This window comes from Sparus aurata, chromosome 22, assembly GCF_900880675.1.
Source record: "Sparus aurata chromosome 22, fSpaAur1.1, whole genome shotgun sequence".
NCBI classification, from domain to species: Eukaryota; Metazoa; Chordata; class Actinopteri; order Spariformes; family Sparidae; genus Sparus; species Sparus aurata.
The window spans coordinates 16,230,135-16,246,136 of record NC_044208.1 but is presented as its reverse complement, the minus strand read 5'-3'; the positions used below and the strand labels follow the sequence as shown (position 1 = coordinate 16,246,136).

General features: G+C 41.9%; 1 protein-coding gene across 1 annotated transcript in view; it reads right to left on the bottom strand.

Moving 5' to 3' along the window:
• The window catches only part of lpgat1 (lysophosphatidylglycerol acyltransferase 1), a 57,407-nt gene that overhangs the window by 28,614 nt on the left and 12,791 nt on the right, over window positions 1-16,002 (bottom strand). Inside the window, exons 3-5 of the mRNA XM_030404989.1 lie at window positions 9,811-9,929; window positions 7,081-7,176; window positions 1,606-1,885 (exon numbers count right to left, since the gene is read on the bottom strand). Coding sequence (XP_030260849.1) covers window positions 1,606-1,885; window positions 7,081-7,176; window positions 9,811-9,929 — 495 coding nt within the window. The remainder of the gene's footprint in view (window positions 1-1,605; window positions 1,886-7,080; window positions 7,177-9,810; window positions 9,930-16,002) is intronic.

Genomic DNA, 16,002 nt, shown 5'->3' with positions numbered 1-16,002 from the left:
GCGGCCCTGATACTACCGCCACATACCGCCGGTGGGACCCGCCGTCAGCAGGACGGAGAGGGTCGGCTGCGGCGCGGCCACATCATGCCGGTGGGACCCGCCGTCAGCGGGACGGAGGGCCGCCTGCGGCGCGGCGGCCACATCATGCCGGTGGGACCCGCCGTTAGCGGGACGGAGGGCCGGCTGCGGCGCGGCCACATCATGCCGGTGGGACCCGCCGTCAGCGGGACAGAGAGGGCCGGCTGTGGCACGGCCACATCATGCCGGTGGGACCCGCCGTTAGCGGGACGGAGGGCCGGCTGCGGCGCGGCCACATCATGCCGGTGGGACCCGCCGTCAGCGGGACGGAGGGCATGCTGCGGCGCGGCGGCCACATCATGCCGGTGGGACCCGCCATTAGCGGGACGGCGCGGCCACATCATGCCGGTGGGACCCGCCGTCAGCAGGACGGAGAGTGTCAGCGGCGGTCAGCAGCGGTCACATCTCCTCGTGGCGGAGGAGAGGATGCAAGCCGGGACGGAGTTGACCAGCGTCAATGGACTCCCCCGTTTCCTTACGTTTCATCCGAAGGAAACTTAAATAAGATAACAGCGCAGTCACCCTGCACACTGTGGCATCCAGGAAAGATACAGAGCGATGTGGAGGAGACATGGCTGGTTAGCTGACTGGTTGGCTGGTTAGCTAGCTGCAAACTATTGTAAGCAATGCAATCCGAAACTGGAGAGTGAGTGGGAGAACCGCTGAAGCCGATGCGCTGAACATTTATACCACTTCCGCAGCAGGGCGGGGTTTATGCAAATCATATGGCCGCGTTATGTAACGCGGCCATGATTTGCATGATTTCTGACCCGCCCATTAAATCCTGAACACAGAAATGTTGAAAAACTGTTTGTGAGCCTAGCTCCAAAATTAAATTCTACATGGCCGAATGGCTTTTACATGTTTTAAGTAAACACATTTATGACCCGTTTAATGTGTTTAGAAGAAAATGGCTGATTTTGGTTTACACGGACTTTAAAGTCAAACAAGAGGCGGCCTGACCTCAACTGCAGACTGATTCATAGCTCTCAATTTCAGGGTGAAACATTCAAAACTATGTGATATTAGATTATATATTGTCTTAGATTATGGATGTCGGGACATGGTCAAGTGTTTTCAATTCCTTTTCGATAAAGGCTACATTACAATAAAGTGAACTTTCTTACCCTAAGGTGTGCATAAACTACAGATTAGGAACTTCATCTTTTGAAGTCATCTTTTCAGCCATGACAATCATGCATCCCTATTACAATTAATGGATATAGCTTTTGTAAGCATGGCACAACATGACTGAAGGTTAGGTTTAGGGTTTAAGGGGCAGACAATGCAATTGAAACCAAGTGCAACTGAGGACATCTGTCACATGTCTCCATCCCTCTCCTCATTTCCTGTCTGAATCTACTCCCTTCTCTCCAATCAAGGCATAAAATACCCTAATACACCCTTAAAAACACACCACTAATACAACCTAGTCCTAATTAGAACAAACCACATTGATCCAAATAGATCCCACAAACATTCCTGTGCCAGAGAAAACTTGTGTGTCTGTGTGAGTGTGTTGGTTACCTGTCTGGTTAGGGGTCCCAGTCTCGCCGCCCACGCTGCCGTTCTCCTGCTGGGCTGACAGGGTTTTCAGGATAACGTGGGTGGCCCCGAGACGAGGTAACGTGACGTGGGTCAGGTGGGGGAGGGAATTCTTCTTGGCAAACAACTGGCTGGTTTCCCGCCGCTTGCGCAGGAAGCCGCCCTCTGGGAACAGCACTATCCACTTCCTGTCACGGCTGTGGTAGTATTTGTCGAGGTGATCTTTCAGGTAGACCAGCTGCTTGTCTCGGTGAGCTTTACCCTGTAGAGAGAAAGGACATACTTCAGGTGAATAAATGATGCAAGAACAGTTTAATTTTAAATTTAATATTTAGTTGCAGGTGACAAAGGTATCACAGTAGAGTTTCCAGTGTTTCAAACCACCAGCGCTCTATAAACGGGGCTAAAAACTAGGCGACTGTATTCAAAACAAGTGCAATTAGCTCAAACAGTTTCTTTATTTGCCCTAAGGGGACAAACTGATCGAGGCCAAGTGTTACATTCACTTGATTAGATAAATGTTTTTGTCAGCAAAGCAATGACCAAACAAGTGAAAACAAGCAAACACACACCAAAAGTTAGATGCAGTAACACTGTGGAGCACTCAGAGCAGCAGTAATGGCACTACTGAAAATGGATGCAAAAATGATGGCCTTGACAACATTAAGAGCATTAGCAGTGACGGGACGAGGAGGAGCAGGATTGATTTTTTAGCTAGGCCCGGTCAAAAGCCATTTTAAATGCATTAGCATAGCTGGGCAGAACTCAGTTTGTGGCATGTGAGCACTTGTGCAGCTCTATGTCGTTTGGCTGTTTACAAGACGAGTGAAATGGCTGAAAATTACACTTTTTTGTAGAGAGAGAGAGAGAGAGAGAGAGAGAGAGAGAGAGAGAGAGAGAGAGAGAGAGAGAGAGAGAGAGAGAGAGAGAGAGAGAGAGAGAGAGAGAGAGAGAGAGAGAGAGAGAGAGAGAGAGAGAGAGAGAGAGAGAGAGAGAGAGAGAGAGAGAGAGAGAGAGAGAGAGGCATTCAAACACATCACAAACCTACATATGACCTTGAGACCGTTCCTGTGCGTTTACTGCAGCTATATGAGCCACGTGAATTACAGGAAACATTCTCCACATTGGTGCCGTTAGAGTCAGACTGAGCTTCTCTCTTGATGTCACAGTGTCACAAGAATATACATATATGTTTTAAATTAATGAATTAACTTGGTTTAGATCTGGCCGAGTTATCAAATGATTTATCTTACAGCTGAAGGTCTCTGATAGTAAGCCAGCTGTCCCTCAAATGAGCAACCAGAGCTGCTCCAGCTCTCACGTGCTCTCATCACTTGGAAATAGTCAGTTGCCAGTTTATTAGGCACACCCTACCTAAACGTATACAGTCTAACTCAGCAGTCCTGTAGCACATCCTCCTCTCATGAAAGTGTCATGTTCCAGTTTTGTTTAAACTGTTTTGGCAGTTATTTTGGAGGCTGTAGTTTGTGGTGTTGTTGAAGTGTATCTGGTTGGATACTGAGAGGTGCATGAAACATAAACATTAAACATCACCAAAAACTGCAGCCTCCAAAACGAACACCTTCAACAAAGGCTCAACCTTACAACTTGTATAAAGTTATATTATCACAGCAGGATTGTAATTTTAGATTAGAGCCTGGTTGATATTGTTTTTTTCCTGAGCCAACGCTGACATTAGGAAGTAAAACATTATGATATATACACCAACATATACACAGGCATTTATGTTGATGGATATGGGGTTAAGGTTAGGTTGACGCCGATATGACACCTTTTTTCTTTCAAGAATATAAGGCAGAAAAACATGCTTGGGGTCATTTAAAAAGGATCAAAATATCAAGAACGTTTACTGTGTCAGCTGATATTTGAAACAGATATACATGTGCAATAAAAAAAAAAATCATGTTGCTCATTTTATAGTTTCAAAATGTAATTCAGGTGCACAGGTACGCCTACAAATAACTTATTTTATGCATTTATTTCAATATAGTCTCAGAAGCATGCATAGCAAGACTTCCACTTCTTTTCTGTTACCTGCAGGCATTTATACAGGCAAATACTATCCTAGTTTTTCTTTTCATCAAAGCAGCTAATGCTAATTAAAACTACACCTCGTCCCTATAATTTCCTCTCATGGGAACTTGTCTTACTTGTTTGCCAGATAAATTGATTTAACCCCTTTCAAACTTGCTGATATATATAAAAATAAAAAAAAAAAGATGCTAAACTTTTGTTTCTATGCCATTTCCTGTTTCTTCTCCCAATCATGTAATCTGGCACTTTCTACTTTCTAATGTGTAAAACTGAACATTCAAACATAGTATATTGTACATGCCAGATTGAATTGATCCACATTGAGGATTTTGTATAACTAGATGTGTTAATTGTGACCAGAAAAACCATGCTGCCTCTCCCAAGTTTCAGAGGTTGAGAAAACTGACACGACCAAGGAAAAAAGTTCAATTACTGGCCTGTACCACATGTGACTGAGCTAGAGCCATCAAAGCCTGCCGTGTTGTGCTGAGCATAATGATGTTAGAGAGATGTCTGCCAGCCTGAGTGGACAGCAGATGCTTGGGAGGCAGGGGCAGATGCTTGCTGTGCTGTGTGGATGTGTGAAGTATTCTGGGGAAGGATGTCAAGAATGCACACACAAGAATGCCAGAGGGCCTTGCAGAGAGAGAGGGAGAGAGGATGGCAGAAATGGCCGAGCCTGCTGCAGCCCGTCTGGCTGTTTGCAGGCTCAGGGTGCTTCACCCTCGGCACAGTGCCTGATGTGATGCAATTCCACGGCGAAGCATTTCCATGACCTAAAAAAACTAATTCCCGCTCGCTGTGGCCGTGGTGTTTCTGCAGCTCAAAAAGTGAGAGAGGGATTTTCATTAAATTTCCCGACAAAACAAATCAACAGAGACGACCTATCAGCAGCAGTGCTGTCATTTAACGTTTTAAATATTCATCCAATTGGAGCTGGTGCCAGCAAGTCTTGTTTTTAGCATAGAGTAAATAAGGTTAAAAAAAAAAGATCAGCTCATTACCAACATCTGAGGCAGAGGCTCACAAAGTTTTGATTACTGAGTGCCAACTGAGCCAGCCAGCAGGAGATTGAGGGCTGCACAGGAAAACCCATTTACTTGTCTCAGGATCTTATTAGATGGGATGATATGAAAGTTTTAAATGTAGTAATTATGCTAGTAAAAAGGAATTGCGATTCAGGACATTATCAAAATATTCCAAAGACATTTTGTGGTGGGAAAGAAATTCTATTCCATCACCGTTCTTTAGTTTGGAAGCCATGGTATTTCTGCACATCCAATTTAACTTTAATATAGAACTTGTATATATTGGAAAGACTTGTGGCCAATGGACTGTAGGTTAGCAGGCTAAACAGCTTATTCAATTCACTCATGAGGATACAATTATCATGTGTATCCCAATAACGCAAATTCACTGCAATCAATTTTCTTTCAATCAATGTGAGCGGATCCACCCAATCTTATTTTTGGGATGCAATGAATCTGCAGGGTTCCTTATCTAGAATTAACCCTCTCAAACTTGCATGATATTCCAGGAATTCCCTGACCAGTAACAGCCCTGTAGGCTCTATGTGTAGGCCTGTCAGAGCAGGCTGCTCTGTTCCAGCTGCCCCCACAACAAGAGGGTCAGTCTGACCCAGCGGGGCCGAGCAGACCTCCCACAATACTGTCCACTGCCGTTTATCCTTCTCAGAGGACACCATGGCCGCAGGAAACCCACCAACATATCTGCAGTCCAGCTGGGACAAGCAGATGGATAGCGACTCCACTCTGCAGAGTGCAGAAAAAGAAGGCAGCAGCAGCCTGGAGGTCAGAAGACTTGGGTTTTGGCCTGAGGGTGTGCGTTTTAATCTTGAGACTTTTAGGGAAAAACAAGGTGTTGATATTTGTGGGGAAGTAGTCGTTCACATCCAAGCAATAACTCAGACGGAGCCTTGAGGGTAATTTACGGATTAAAAAACTGACAAGCAGCTAAATATGTTCAGTGTTAACCATGTGCAGCAGAGCGTGTCAATGTCAACAACTTCTGATTACGGCAAAAACAAACAAGTTTAAGTGCTTTTATCCCATATGACTATATCTGGTACTATATCTCACCTATACACCAGCAAAAAACTTGTTTTGCATGTATTCTTAATGGTATTTTAAAGGGGGCACTGTATAGTTTTGAAGAAATAAAACGTAAATAATAAAATGTAAATAAAATTACACAACAAAGTGCATAAACACCCGAAGTGTGTTCCTTTCTGCTACATAACTTACAAAGGTAACATGCAGTCTCCAGCAGTTGTCCACTCGCCGTCCCCGCAGCTGCAGTTCAGCCACTTTAATAGCCAACTTGAATACAGTTGTCCATCTCCCTCTTCTTCCGTCTCATCGTAATTCCTTTTTTCTTTTTTCAAAGTAGCTCTCCGAAGACATTTGTTTTACACTTATTTTAGCGAGCTTGAGGGCTTATTTTTTAGGGTGTACCGTGACTGAAACAGTCCCCGACCACCGCGGCCCGGTGGTTGGGGACCCCTGCTTTAAAGGGATATTCCGGTGTAAATTTAATCCATGGCCACACCGTGACACCGAGGAAGACCCCCCCTCGAGAGATCAAGTTTGCAGGCTGCTAGCATACGTAGTTTTAGTAACCTCAGAAAATGACCGCACGATAACAATACATTGCAGTATATGCCCCCAACAAGAAACCACCATCAAAAAGCCACAAATAATGCTCAGAACAGCACCAAACTTCAGCAAGAGCACAAATAGGGCCCCAGCATATAGTTTCAGGCATCAAACCTCCACTAGCTTAGCCGGATTGCTATTGTAAAGTGAACACAACTCACCGCTCTCCTGCCGCAGCTTCCTGTTGTGGGGAAGCCCTTGTGAATCGATTACCGAGTGCGGTTAGATATGCTCAATTCCGTTCTTTTCCCTGTCTGCTCTCGATAACAACTGTTATAAACTGGTAGGCAAGACACATATAAACTTTGATTACATTTCCATAGAGTAATAATCACACATTTTCATCCTTGAGCTGCGGAACGCTACAGTACTCGGTAATCGATCAGCATGGTGGTTTCTTGTTGGAGGCATATACTGCAATGTATTGTTATCGTGCGGTCATTTTCTGAGGTTGCTAAAACTACTTAAGCTAGCCGTCTGCAAACTTGATCTCTTGAGGGGGGTCTTACTTGGTGTCACGGTGTGTTAGACCATGGATTAAACTTACACCGGAATATCCCTTTAAGGTCAGTTCGTTTATTTAGTTTGTTATGGCATAAAAAAATAAGTAATTAAAGATCTTTCTCTTCTGATAAAACAGCCTTCCCTAAAAACACACACACACACACACACACACACACCCCCACACCCAGTACCAAGACATTTGGTGCCATCACAGGTGTCTTACCTGTCTGATGAAGAAGTCCCCATGGATGAGGGACACTAGGCCAAAGTTGGTGTATTTGAACACATGGTCCATCAACCACATCATTCTTCGTACCACCTGAAAAAGGGAAGAGAAACACAATGACAATCTGTATCAAACCCAACTGCTCACTCCCACATTTGCCTGTAAGCAAAAGCACGCGACATTGGCTCCAGTGCCAACAGCACCCAAACTGATACAGCCCCTCTGAGCACTTCCACCCCTCCTGACCTGCACCGATGCAGCTTTGGCTTACTGTCCTTTCAGTGGTAAGAGGATAAACTGGGCCAGGGATGCAGTTGTTGCGGCGGATCATGTCATCACGTCTGTGCCGCGCAGCTCTGTGGATCCCACCAGCACCAGCCCTCAGCCACAAAACAAAAAATAAACACAACACAGCTGCCCTCACCATCCCAGAAATCCACAGGCGATTTTCAGGATGATTTGTACGGTGGCAGGAAAGCTAGCTACACCTAGTCAAATAATCGATTCTTTGAGCGAAAAGTGAATTCACAGTAGGGCTGCACGATTCTGGAAAAAATGTGAATGACGATTTTTTTGCTTAGAATTGAGATCACGATTCTCTGGCACGATTTTTTTCACAAAATGTTTATTGCACTGATGAACTTGAACAAAACAAAAAAATTGTAGTATGGCAGAGGCATTCTACTATGTTTTTTTTGTTTTGTTGAAGTGCTATCATAGGATGAGAAATTATTTTTACAAAAGTAAAAAAAAAAAATTAGTCTCCAAGATGAGAGGGCATCCTTTAATCCTCATGTTGTACAGCGTTTATTGGGGCCGTATCCTTGGCTAGGTGATATGTGATAGCTGCTGTGGTCGGCTTTCTAAAACGGAGGCGTAATATTCCTCCTTTTCCAAAAGTCGCCTCTGGGGTCGGCCGAAAACATGTGACGTGACGTGAAGCCCGAAGCTGGGCTGTGAACAATTGACAACGAATTTGTCTTCAAAATAAGAGCTTTACATTGCACCCCATTGGAGTTTAGAACTGGGTTCTTAGCAGGGGGGCTTTTAATTTGAAAGTAGCGACCATTCCTAGCTTGCGCAACAACAACAAACTAGAGATCCAGGAGACGCTAGCATCTCCGGGATCTCAGTGGCTGTTCAGTTGCCCATCTAGCAGGCGAGGTGGAAATAAGTGTACCCTCCGAGGCAGCAAATCGGCGGACCACGGACCTAGCCGCCAAAAGGACGGGCAGATTGGCGGCTTGCTGCCCTGTCTAAAAACGGCTTCTCACTCACTCCTTCCAAACACTCAACTGCAGGCGGGCTTCCTCCGCTGAATCAAGTGCTGCATTTGGGGACGCCTCAAAAAATCCGGGAGGAAAATAAGAGCATTTGTTTGTGATTCAGCTCGACATATAAAATGCTTCAGAATCGCTATGTGTGGAAATGAGATCACGTGTATGTGTGAATCGAGATCACGATTTTTTTAAGATTTTTTGTGCAGCCCTAATTCACAGGTAATAAGTCTTTTTTCTTTGCTGATGTTCTACTTTTAAACTCAATTTTGCTGCTGACAATTTTGTTTTACAGACAGGAAAAAGTTATTTCTGCAGATGATTGATGCACATTTAGTTAATAATCACTTGTAACAAACAAGCAGCCGAGCCCCTAACAATGTCTGATTTTCACAGTAGCAAGAAAGAGATCTTTTATAACAGCTACAAAGTGACTGACAGGACAGTCTGGAGGTGTACACTTTGTGCTAGCATTGCTGCCTGAGGATGAATATGTACTGCTTTGGTCTTGTCAGATGTAATGGTTAAATTAATGCAGATCATGTCTTAAGATGTAAACTCTTTATCTTTTGTATAGCTTGTCAAAAAGCTTTTCATCTCCAGTTTCACGTCTCTATATTTCCACTTATGAAATAGAGACACAAACTGTATGTTTATCTACTATGTTTGCGTTGAAGGTGTACATGAGGTGACATTTCCGTGTAATTAAGCAAAATGAACAAGTGTCCCATTGAAAGAGAGGAATGGGTGTGTGATGTTTGGACACGATTTGCTTCCTTGCCTGTTGAAAATGATCAGTGTGAAAGAATGCAAAGCAGCAGCCGCTCGGCTCTTCGCACATCTGTTGTCGCCTGCCTGAGAAACTCTGCTGGGCGCTTGAAACTCATTTTTGTAATTTGAATGGAGCAAACCACAGCACTGCTGTCTGTCTCTACAGTGTCCACTGCTTTGACTTGAAAAGCATATTGTCACATCTCTATGGCTCTCTCCTGCGCTATAAATGAACAAAAAAAAAGTAAAAATTATAAATAAAGTCAGCTTACAAAAAAACTTTGGAATGCTGTAAACAAGTTAATGATTAAAAAAGGGAACCTTTTCTTTTATTCAAGACTGAACTTTAAGTTTTCACTTCGTTTAAGTATCATTTGGCTAAATAAATCAACAACCTTTGGCAAACATCCTTTGAACAAATACACTTAACTCAGGCTCATGGGTAGAACAATGTGTGCATATCTCCAGGAACTTTGTATTTGCAGTGACAGACACATGAAAACATGCTCAGACAGCATCCTTTTCTGCAAACCACAGACAGTACAAAGTGCCCTGCAGGTTCAAATTATTACATGGCTTTAATTTACACTGATGTGACCCTGTTCAACCTTAACTTGGTTATATTTTTGATTTCCTAAAAAGAGACCATAGAGGTAACACATTTCTCTGTTCTTCTTACCGTGCCCTTGTCTTGCAGGCACATCATGAGTGTGCACACGTCTCCTGTCGATTGGTGGTTGACGATGACCATGGCCTCCTCTTCAGAGAAGGGCCGTACGTCGTCACCCCACTCCGTTACTGCAAGACGGGATAAACAGACGGACACATCATGGTTAAACAGGCTGTGCAAATAGTGTCTTTTACAAGTGTCTTGTGAACTTCTCATGTAAATAAAGTTTCTGTTACATTAGTGCTCATCACTAAAACTCACTGCATGCAATGAATTCAGAATCTGTTTAGAAAACTCTCCACAAAAGTTCACTTGCAACTGTTAACAATCTTGTTATAAGGGTATTAAGCAAAGTAATAAAACTACAGTGGGACCAAAAACAAGCTGAAGGCAAATGTGCTTTGAACATCTTGGAATGTGTGATGGGTGTGGTTTGTTGTGTCAACACAATTCAGATGGAGTGAGGAAATCCATGACTGAAATCCGATTTGTTTATATTAAGAGTGAATGTTTTATTATTTAAAACTGACTGTCACACCATGTCTGATGTTTTCAAATCAAAGTTGTCTGATGGCAAACAGCCTGCCACCTGTCTAATGTGCAGATCCCCCTTGCCTGGATCAGAGTTTAATTCCATGCTCCTGCCGTCTTGTAGCTAAATGAGTCGACACCTCCAGAGATGGTTTGGCTGATTACATCATGCAAAGGGCTCATTTAAGACTAGTTTTTTTTTCCTTTTATTGTATTTCACTCATGTGTATTAGGGGTGGAACAGTTCTCAAAAAACACAATTCGGTTCAAACCTTCATTTATGAGCCCCATTTGGATCCATGCATCAGAGTTTTATTTGATCAACTACAATTGGAATAGCAAGATCACCACAAAACATAATAAAAAGGTAGATTTGAAAATCGAACTATTTAAATTAACTTCACATAAATAAACTATGCACACAAAATAAATAGATTAAAAAACACTTAATTTAAAACCAGCCCACATTAGAAATCAGTGCAGTAAAGAGTTATAAGCTGCCCCTAAATGCATCATGTAGAGTCAGCAGTTTACAGTCCAGAACATTTTATTTTTTCACTGTTTCTGCCCTTTTTGGGACAGGACTGGACGTTTGTATCATGGCTTCAGTCTCGATATCTGAGTTGTAATATCCCTAATGTGTTTTAATCAATGTCGAAGGAAATAAAATGTTGGCCATGTGGTTAGAAATTGAAAAGGAGAAGCAGGTTTCAGAACATCACTTTCACTATTGACCACATGAGAGGAGCAAAGGAAACGAAAAAAAAAAGATGGTTCATATAGTTTCTGATTGTCTGTACATTCATATATGGTTTCTGGTGCAGCCACATGTATGAGGTGTTACAAATAAGGTGCAATGATACTATAGGCTAAATATCTAACACCTTGCAAAGATGTAGGTACTTAAGATATATTGATTATAAAAAAAATCTTAGCATCTTAAACATTGTTCCATGTGTAAGAATAATGTTAATGTTAGCATTTCTACTAATTTATGGAAATTTAACGCATTCTGGCAAATTATAATAACTGTTACACTGAGTCACGCAATTACATTTTCCCAACATGAACAAAATGTACCAACTACCTTTAAAATATAAAAATCAGCACAATCATTTCTGCTCAGTATCAGATGTAGCACTTGTGCACCCATTTCTTTTTTTAGGTAGCATTAATTTATTTTTAGAAGCGAACACAGCAGGTTACAGTCTGAATATTTTCAGTTGAAAAAAAATCTTATTCATCAGGCTTTGTGTCAACACACAACATCAGCAGACTTGTTGGTATGGGAGCTCCCTACCTAAAATAACATTTTTCATTTGGATAAACAGCAGGTTAAGTCTACATCCTGCTATAGCAGGACATCGGGCTTATTTGCATGTCTACAATCCATAAATAATGCTTCCCTCTTCAGTGAAACCACACAAGGTATCCATGTACGGCTGAGAACAGAACCAGGCCTTTTCATTTGCTGTCAACGTGATAAAAATAATACAAAGCAGAATATAGCTGCAAGCTGCAGTTCTTTGGGCCAAGCACAGGCACATCAAGCAGGGTACATTGCACACAGGTACATGGAGGTCTGATCTACCCACAGAACAATTTTGATCGTGAGCCGCTAAAATGTTGACGATATGACTCATTTCCGCTTTTTGTGACTTTCAGCCAGCTTCACAGCCAGATCATTTATCAAATTAAGATGATTTTGTGATGTAGACATGTAGACACCAGATTAATGATTAGTCAGTTGCTGCTCACATCAGTCAAAGCTGATGATCTTGCGTTAATAGCATGCAGTAATGATTGAAATGACAAAGAATCTGGACTGTTGAGCATCTGAAATCGATGAACAAGTACAGGAAAGAATTTCACATCAAATATAAGTTGAAAAGGGTTTGTAAATCACTGCATTCCCTTTATATTTACATTTTACACAGCATCCCAACTTTTTGGGAATCAGGGTTGTCAGAATGTATTGGGTTGAAGAGCTACGTTCTCTAATCACATACCAGCCTCCCGACTAAATAGCTATGCTGAAAGAAATGGCATTTTAAAAATGTGGTAGTGATTCACAGAGAAAACATGCAGTCCTCTGACAGTAAAGTTTCAGACAGGAGGAATCACTCAGAGAAAACTAGCATCAGCAAAACAAGAGTGTGCTAGCAGCTAACGAACACTCATGCCAGTTGAAGGCAATCGTTAAGGCAATAGGATGTCTTTCTAACAATTTAAGCTATATTGAAATTATCCAATAGGTGGACAACACCCAGTTATTAACTTTTTCCAAGCCTCTGCGCTCTTTGATTGGTGTGGTAAATTTGTGATTCAGTACTTCAAAATAAAAACAGAGGAAATGCCTGTTTATTTAGTGACTCAGATGTAATGTGTAAAGTAACAATAACAAATGGTGTATATAAAAATATTAATACTGAATTTAATCAATATCAAATTGTGGCTGGACCCCATCAAAAGAGGCTTTAAATCACAGTTTATCACATCAAACTTTTCACTACCATTTTCAGATCAGATCATGTGTCTAGCCACATAGAAAATCATTCACCGCGAACAGCATGGAGTATGTACTATGTGGAAAAATCAGTGAGCACTCGCTATTGTTTATGATCATCAGTGACGAGGTGCTTCTACTTGACAGGCGCATTCAACATGACAATGACTAGCGTCTCCATCAGGACCAACAGGAGTGGATTTTCCAACGACCCTCTGCTCTCTCTTACCCTCATTTACAATCGTCAGTCTTCAGAGCAGACAGACCATTTTACTAACCATTTACCTGTAACTGATTGTTGACAAGATACACAGAGCAGCTGCAACAAAAGGAGGAAACATGGAGTGAGACGATGAGGTGACAACAATAACCCTCCTGGAGAACGCATGGGCTTCCTTTGCAATTTAAACTAAATTCGACAGCTCTGAAACGAGGTGGTGAAGAGAATTAGCTGGCATGTGATAATTTATTGGGAATCCCCACGGTTCTGGGAGGGTTTGACAATTTGTAGTTCTGTGTAATGCAAATGTTGCATCAGCAAGCCTGAGGTGGCTGAGCGAACTACTGCTTCCCCTCAATGGGGGGATTGATGTTCGGATTGCTGGTAGATAATGATCAACCGGACTTTTTCTTATTCAGCAAAATTTCAATAAACCAAGACGATGACACCAACGCAGTACCAGACAGCTACAAGATATACAAAAAATTCAGGCAAAGCAATTTAAAGACTTGCATTTCTGGTATTGTAGTTTTGTTATTTTAATGGTTGATAGTCCTGCTGTACACAACAGGATGTCACACCGCAATTGGAAACAAAAAACATCTTTTGGTGTCAGATTAAAACAGCAAATCATGCAGAAAATAGAGATGATATCATTGTCTCCACCAACAGCAGCACAAATCCAATTTTCTTTCTATGTTTACTGTCTTTGTACACAAATATACTAAGTACCAAAGCACACTCTCTGGGATATGAAGGAAGTCATCACACAAACTTTGAGTACACAGGTTTGTTACTACTGTCGGAGCAACTGGGAACTGCACAGGTTCTTCCCGATGTCCTTGACACTGCTGTCAAAAGTAACAGAACACAGAATGTAAAGGTAACAGTAGGAAAATGTTCACTTCTCAAAACAAGCTGATATAGTAGGCAGACGTCACCACAGCAATGACAACTTGTCTACAACCTGTAATTCCCAATTTGTGTGAAGACTTTTTCCTTACACATCCTTTTCTTGAATGTGATTGGTTGAGTCATTTGATTGTACTTTACCAAACTTTGGGTTTCAACCAATAAGAAGATGCCTGGAAGATGCCTGGAGCATTCCTTTTACTTTAAAACTGCAATTGTGTGCAAGTGAACACTGCTGAATGAGGTGTACGACCTGCTATCTCTACCCCTTGTGAAAAGCATGTCAAGCAACATGTCAGATTAACCATTTCTACATGAGTCACAGTAAAGGCCAAGTCATTTTCCTGACAGGATTGTTTTCAGTGACAAAGGTTTCTTGCTGGTTTCATTCCACCTTTAAATTCAACCCACTCTACATGCTGCTCGCTATTCAGCATGTTCAATATCAGATTTAGTCATGTTATGCTAATGCACTTGCACTTGTTCATTCAGCAGCTCATTAGCTGATGAAGGAGAACACACTCCATGCATGAACAATAATTGTACATTGTTAATGCAGGAAGCTCCAGGTTTATTACCGCTTATTGTATCATATTACTGTTAGGCATAAGAAAGCCACTTAAACAGAGACGTGAGGTTATTAACTGATGTTTGCTGCATGCACTGACAATAGTATATGAGCAACATGTTAATCATAATTCATTCTATCTTCTTCAATGCACTTTGTAATATTGTCTAAGCTGCAGAATGGCGACACAGGGTGCTTTTGAATCGCCCAGTGCCAAACATACTCACAAGGAAATCTCCTTGCGGTTAAAGAAAGTGAGTTTAAAAAAAAAGGGAATGAAGGAAGACGAGCTGTTGGCATGTTCAATTTAGGCCTTTGTTTCACCTCTTGTCCTCAGGAGACTAGGTCCAATCCTCATGAGCACAGAAATCGAGAGCATACTTGTAGAAAAATGACACATCTGTGACACCTGCCAGGGTTGTGCAGGGTGTAGGTACCCTGAAGGCAATGTCATTTCATAAAGGAACATGCCTTCATGCTCACTGAATTCTCCATTGTTGCAGGAGACTAGCGTAAATGATATCACAGAGATGGGTCATCTGTCAGATAGAATACATTAGGGAAATTGTCTTTGAGAGATGACACAGTTAGCGCAGCAGGATGACAGCCAGGCTGCAGGCACACTGTCTAATCTCGCTATCGGTGGTCAGCTAAACGGTGTGCAGCTGACCTTGCCGCCCATTTACACTTCTTTCTCCCTCTCTGGAGGAGAGGGATGTGGCAAAGCATCACACCAGCTCCTTCATAAAATGTGACTGTGGCCGAATTAAAGTCTCCAAAATTTGCAAGACCAGTGTCACAAGCAGAAGAAACAGCAGAAAGGGACTTTTTTCATTGACAGTTCAAGCTTCCTGGTTACTAGGTCAACTGGATAAAGAGCAACGATGTAGTATGAAGTAGGGCTGGGCGATATGGCCTCAAATCAATATCACGATATATTGAGCAACTCACCTTGATAACGATAAATGAACGATAAGTAAACCCCCCCCCCCGCACCTAAAAAAAAGGAAAAAAAATCCTGTGTATTTACAGAAATGCCACTTTAAAAGGACTGTAAAACTACATTGTAGTTAAGATTTATATTATTTATTTAGTAGTTAAGAACAACTGATAGGCACACGATTGAATAGCTGAAAAGCACAGATTACTTTTAACAAGTTTAAAAGTATAAAATATACAGTCCCTTATAAACAAATTCTAAGCTTCTCGCTTCTTTTATTTCTTCGAATTGAATCACGTGGTTGTACTGCAGGTGGTGGAAGAGGTTGGATGTAAATAAATAAACATTTTGAGGACTTCAGAATCAGAATCTAAGACATGAGACAAAATAGTAGAGAAGTTGACATTGCTGCTTAATAATATGTTAAGCTCTTGAGCATTAGAGAACTTTTTTTACCACTATTTTCTTTATCATTGTATATTTTTGACAGACACAGAATCTGTTTCAGAAGTCAGAGGGTCACA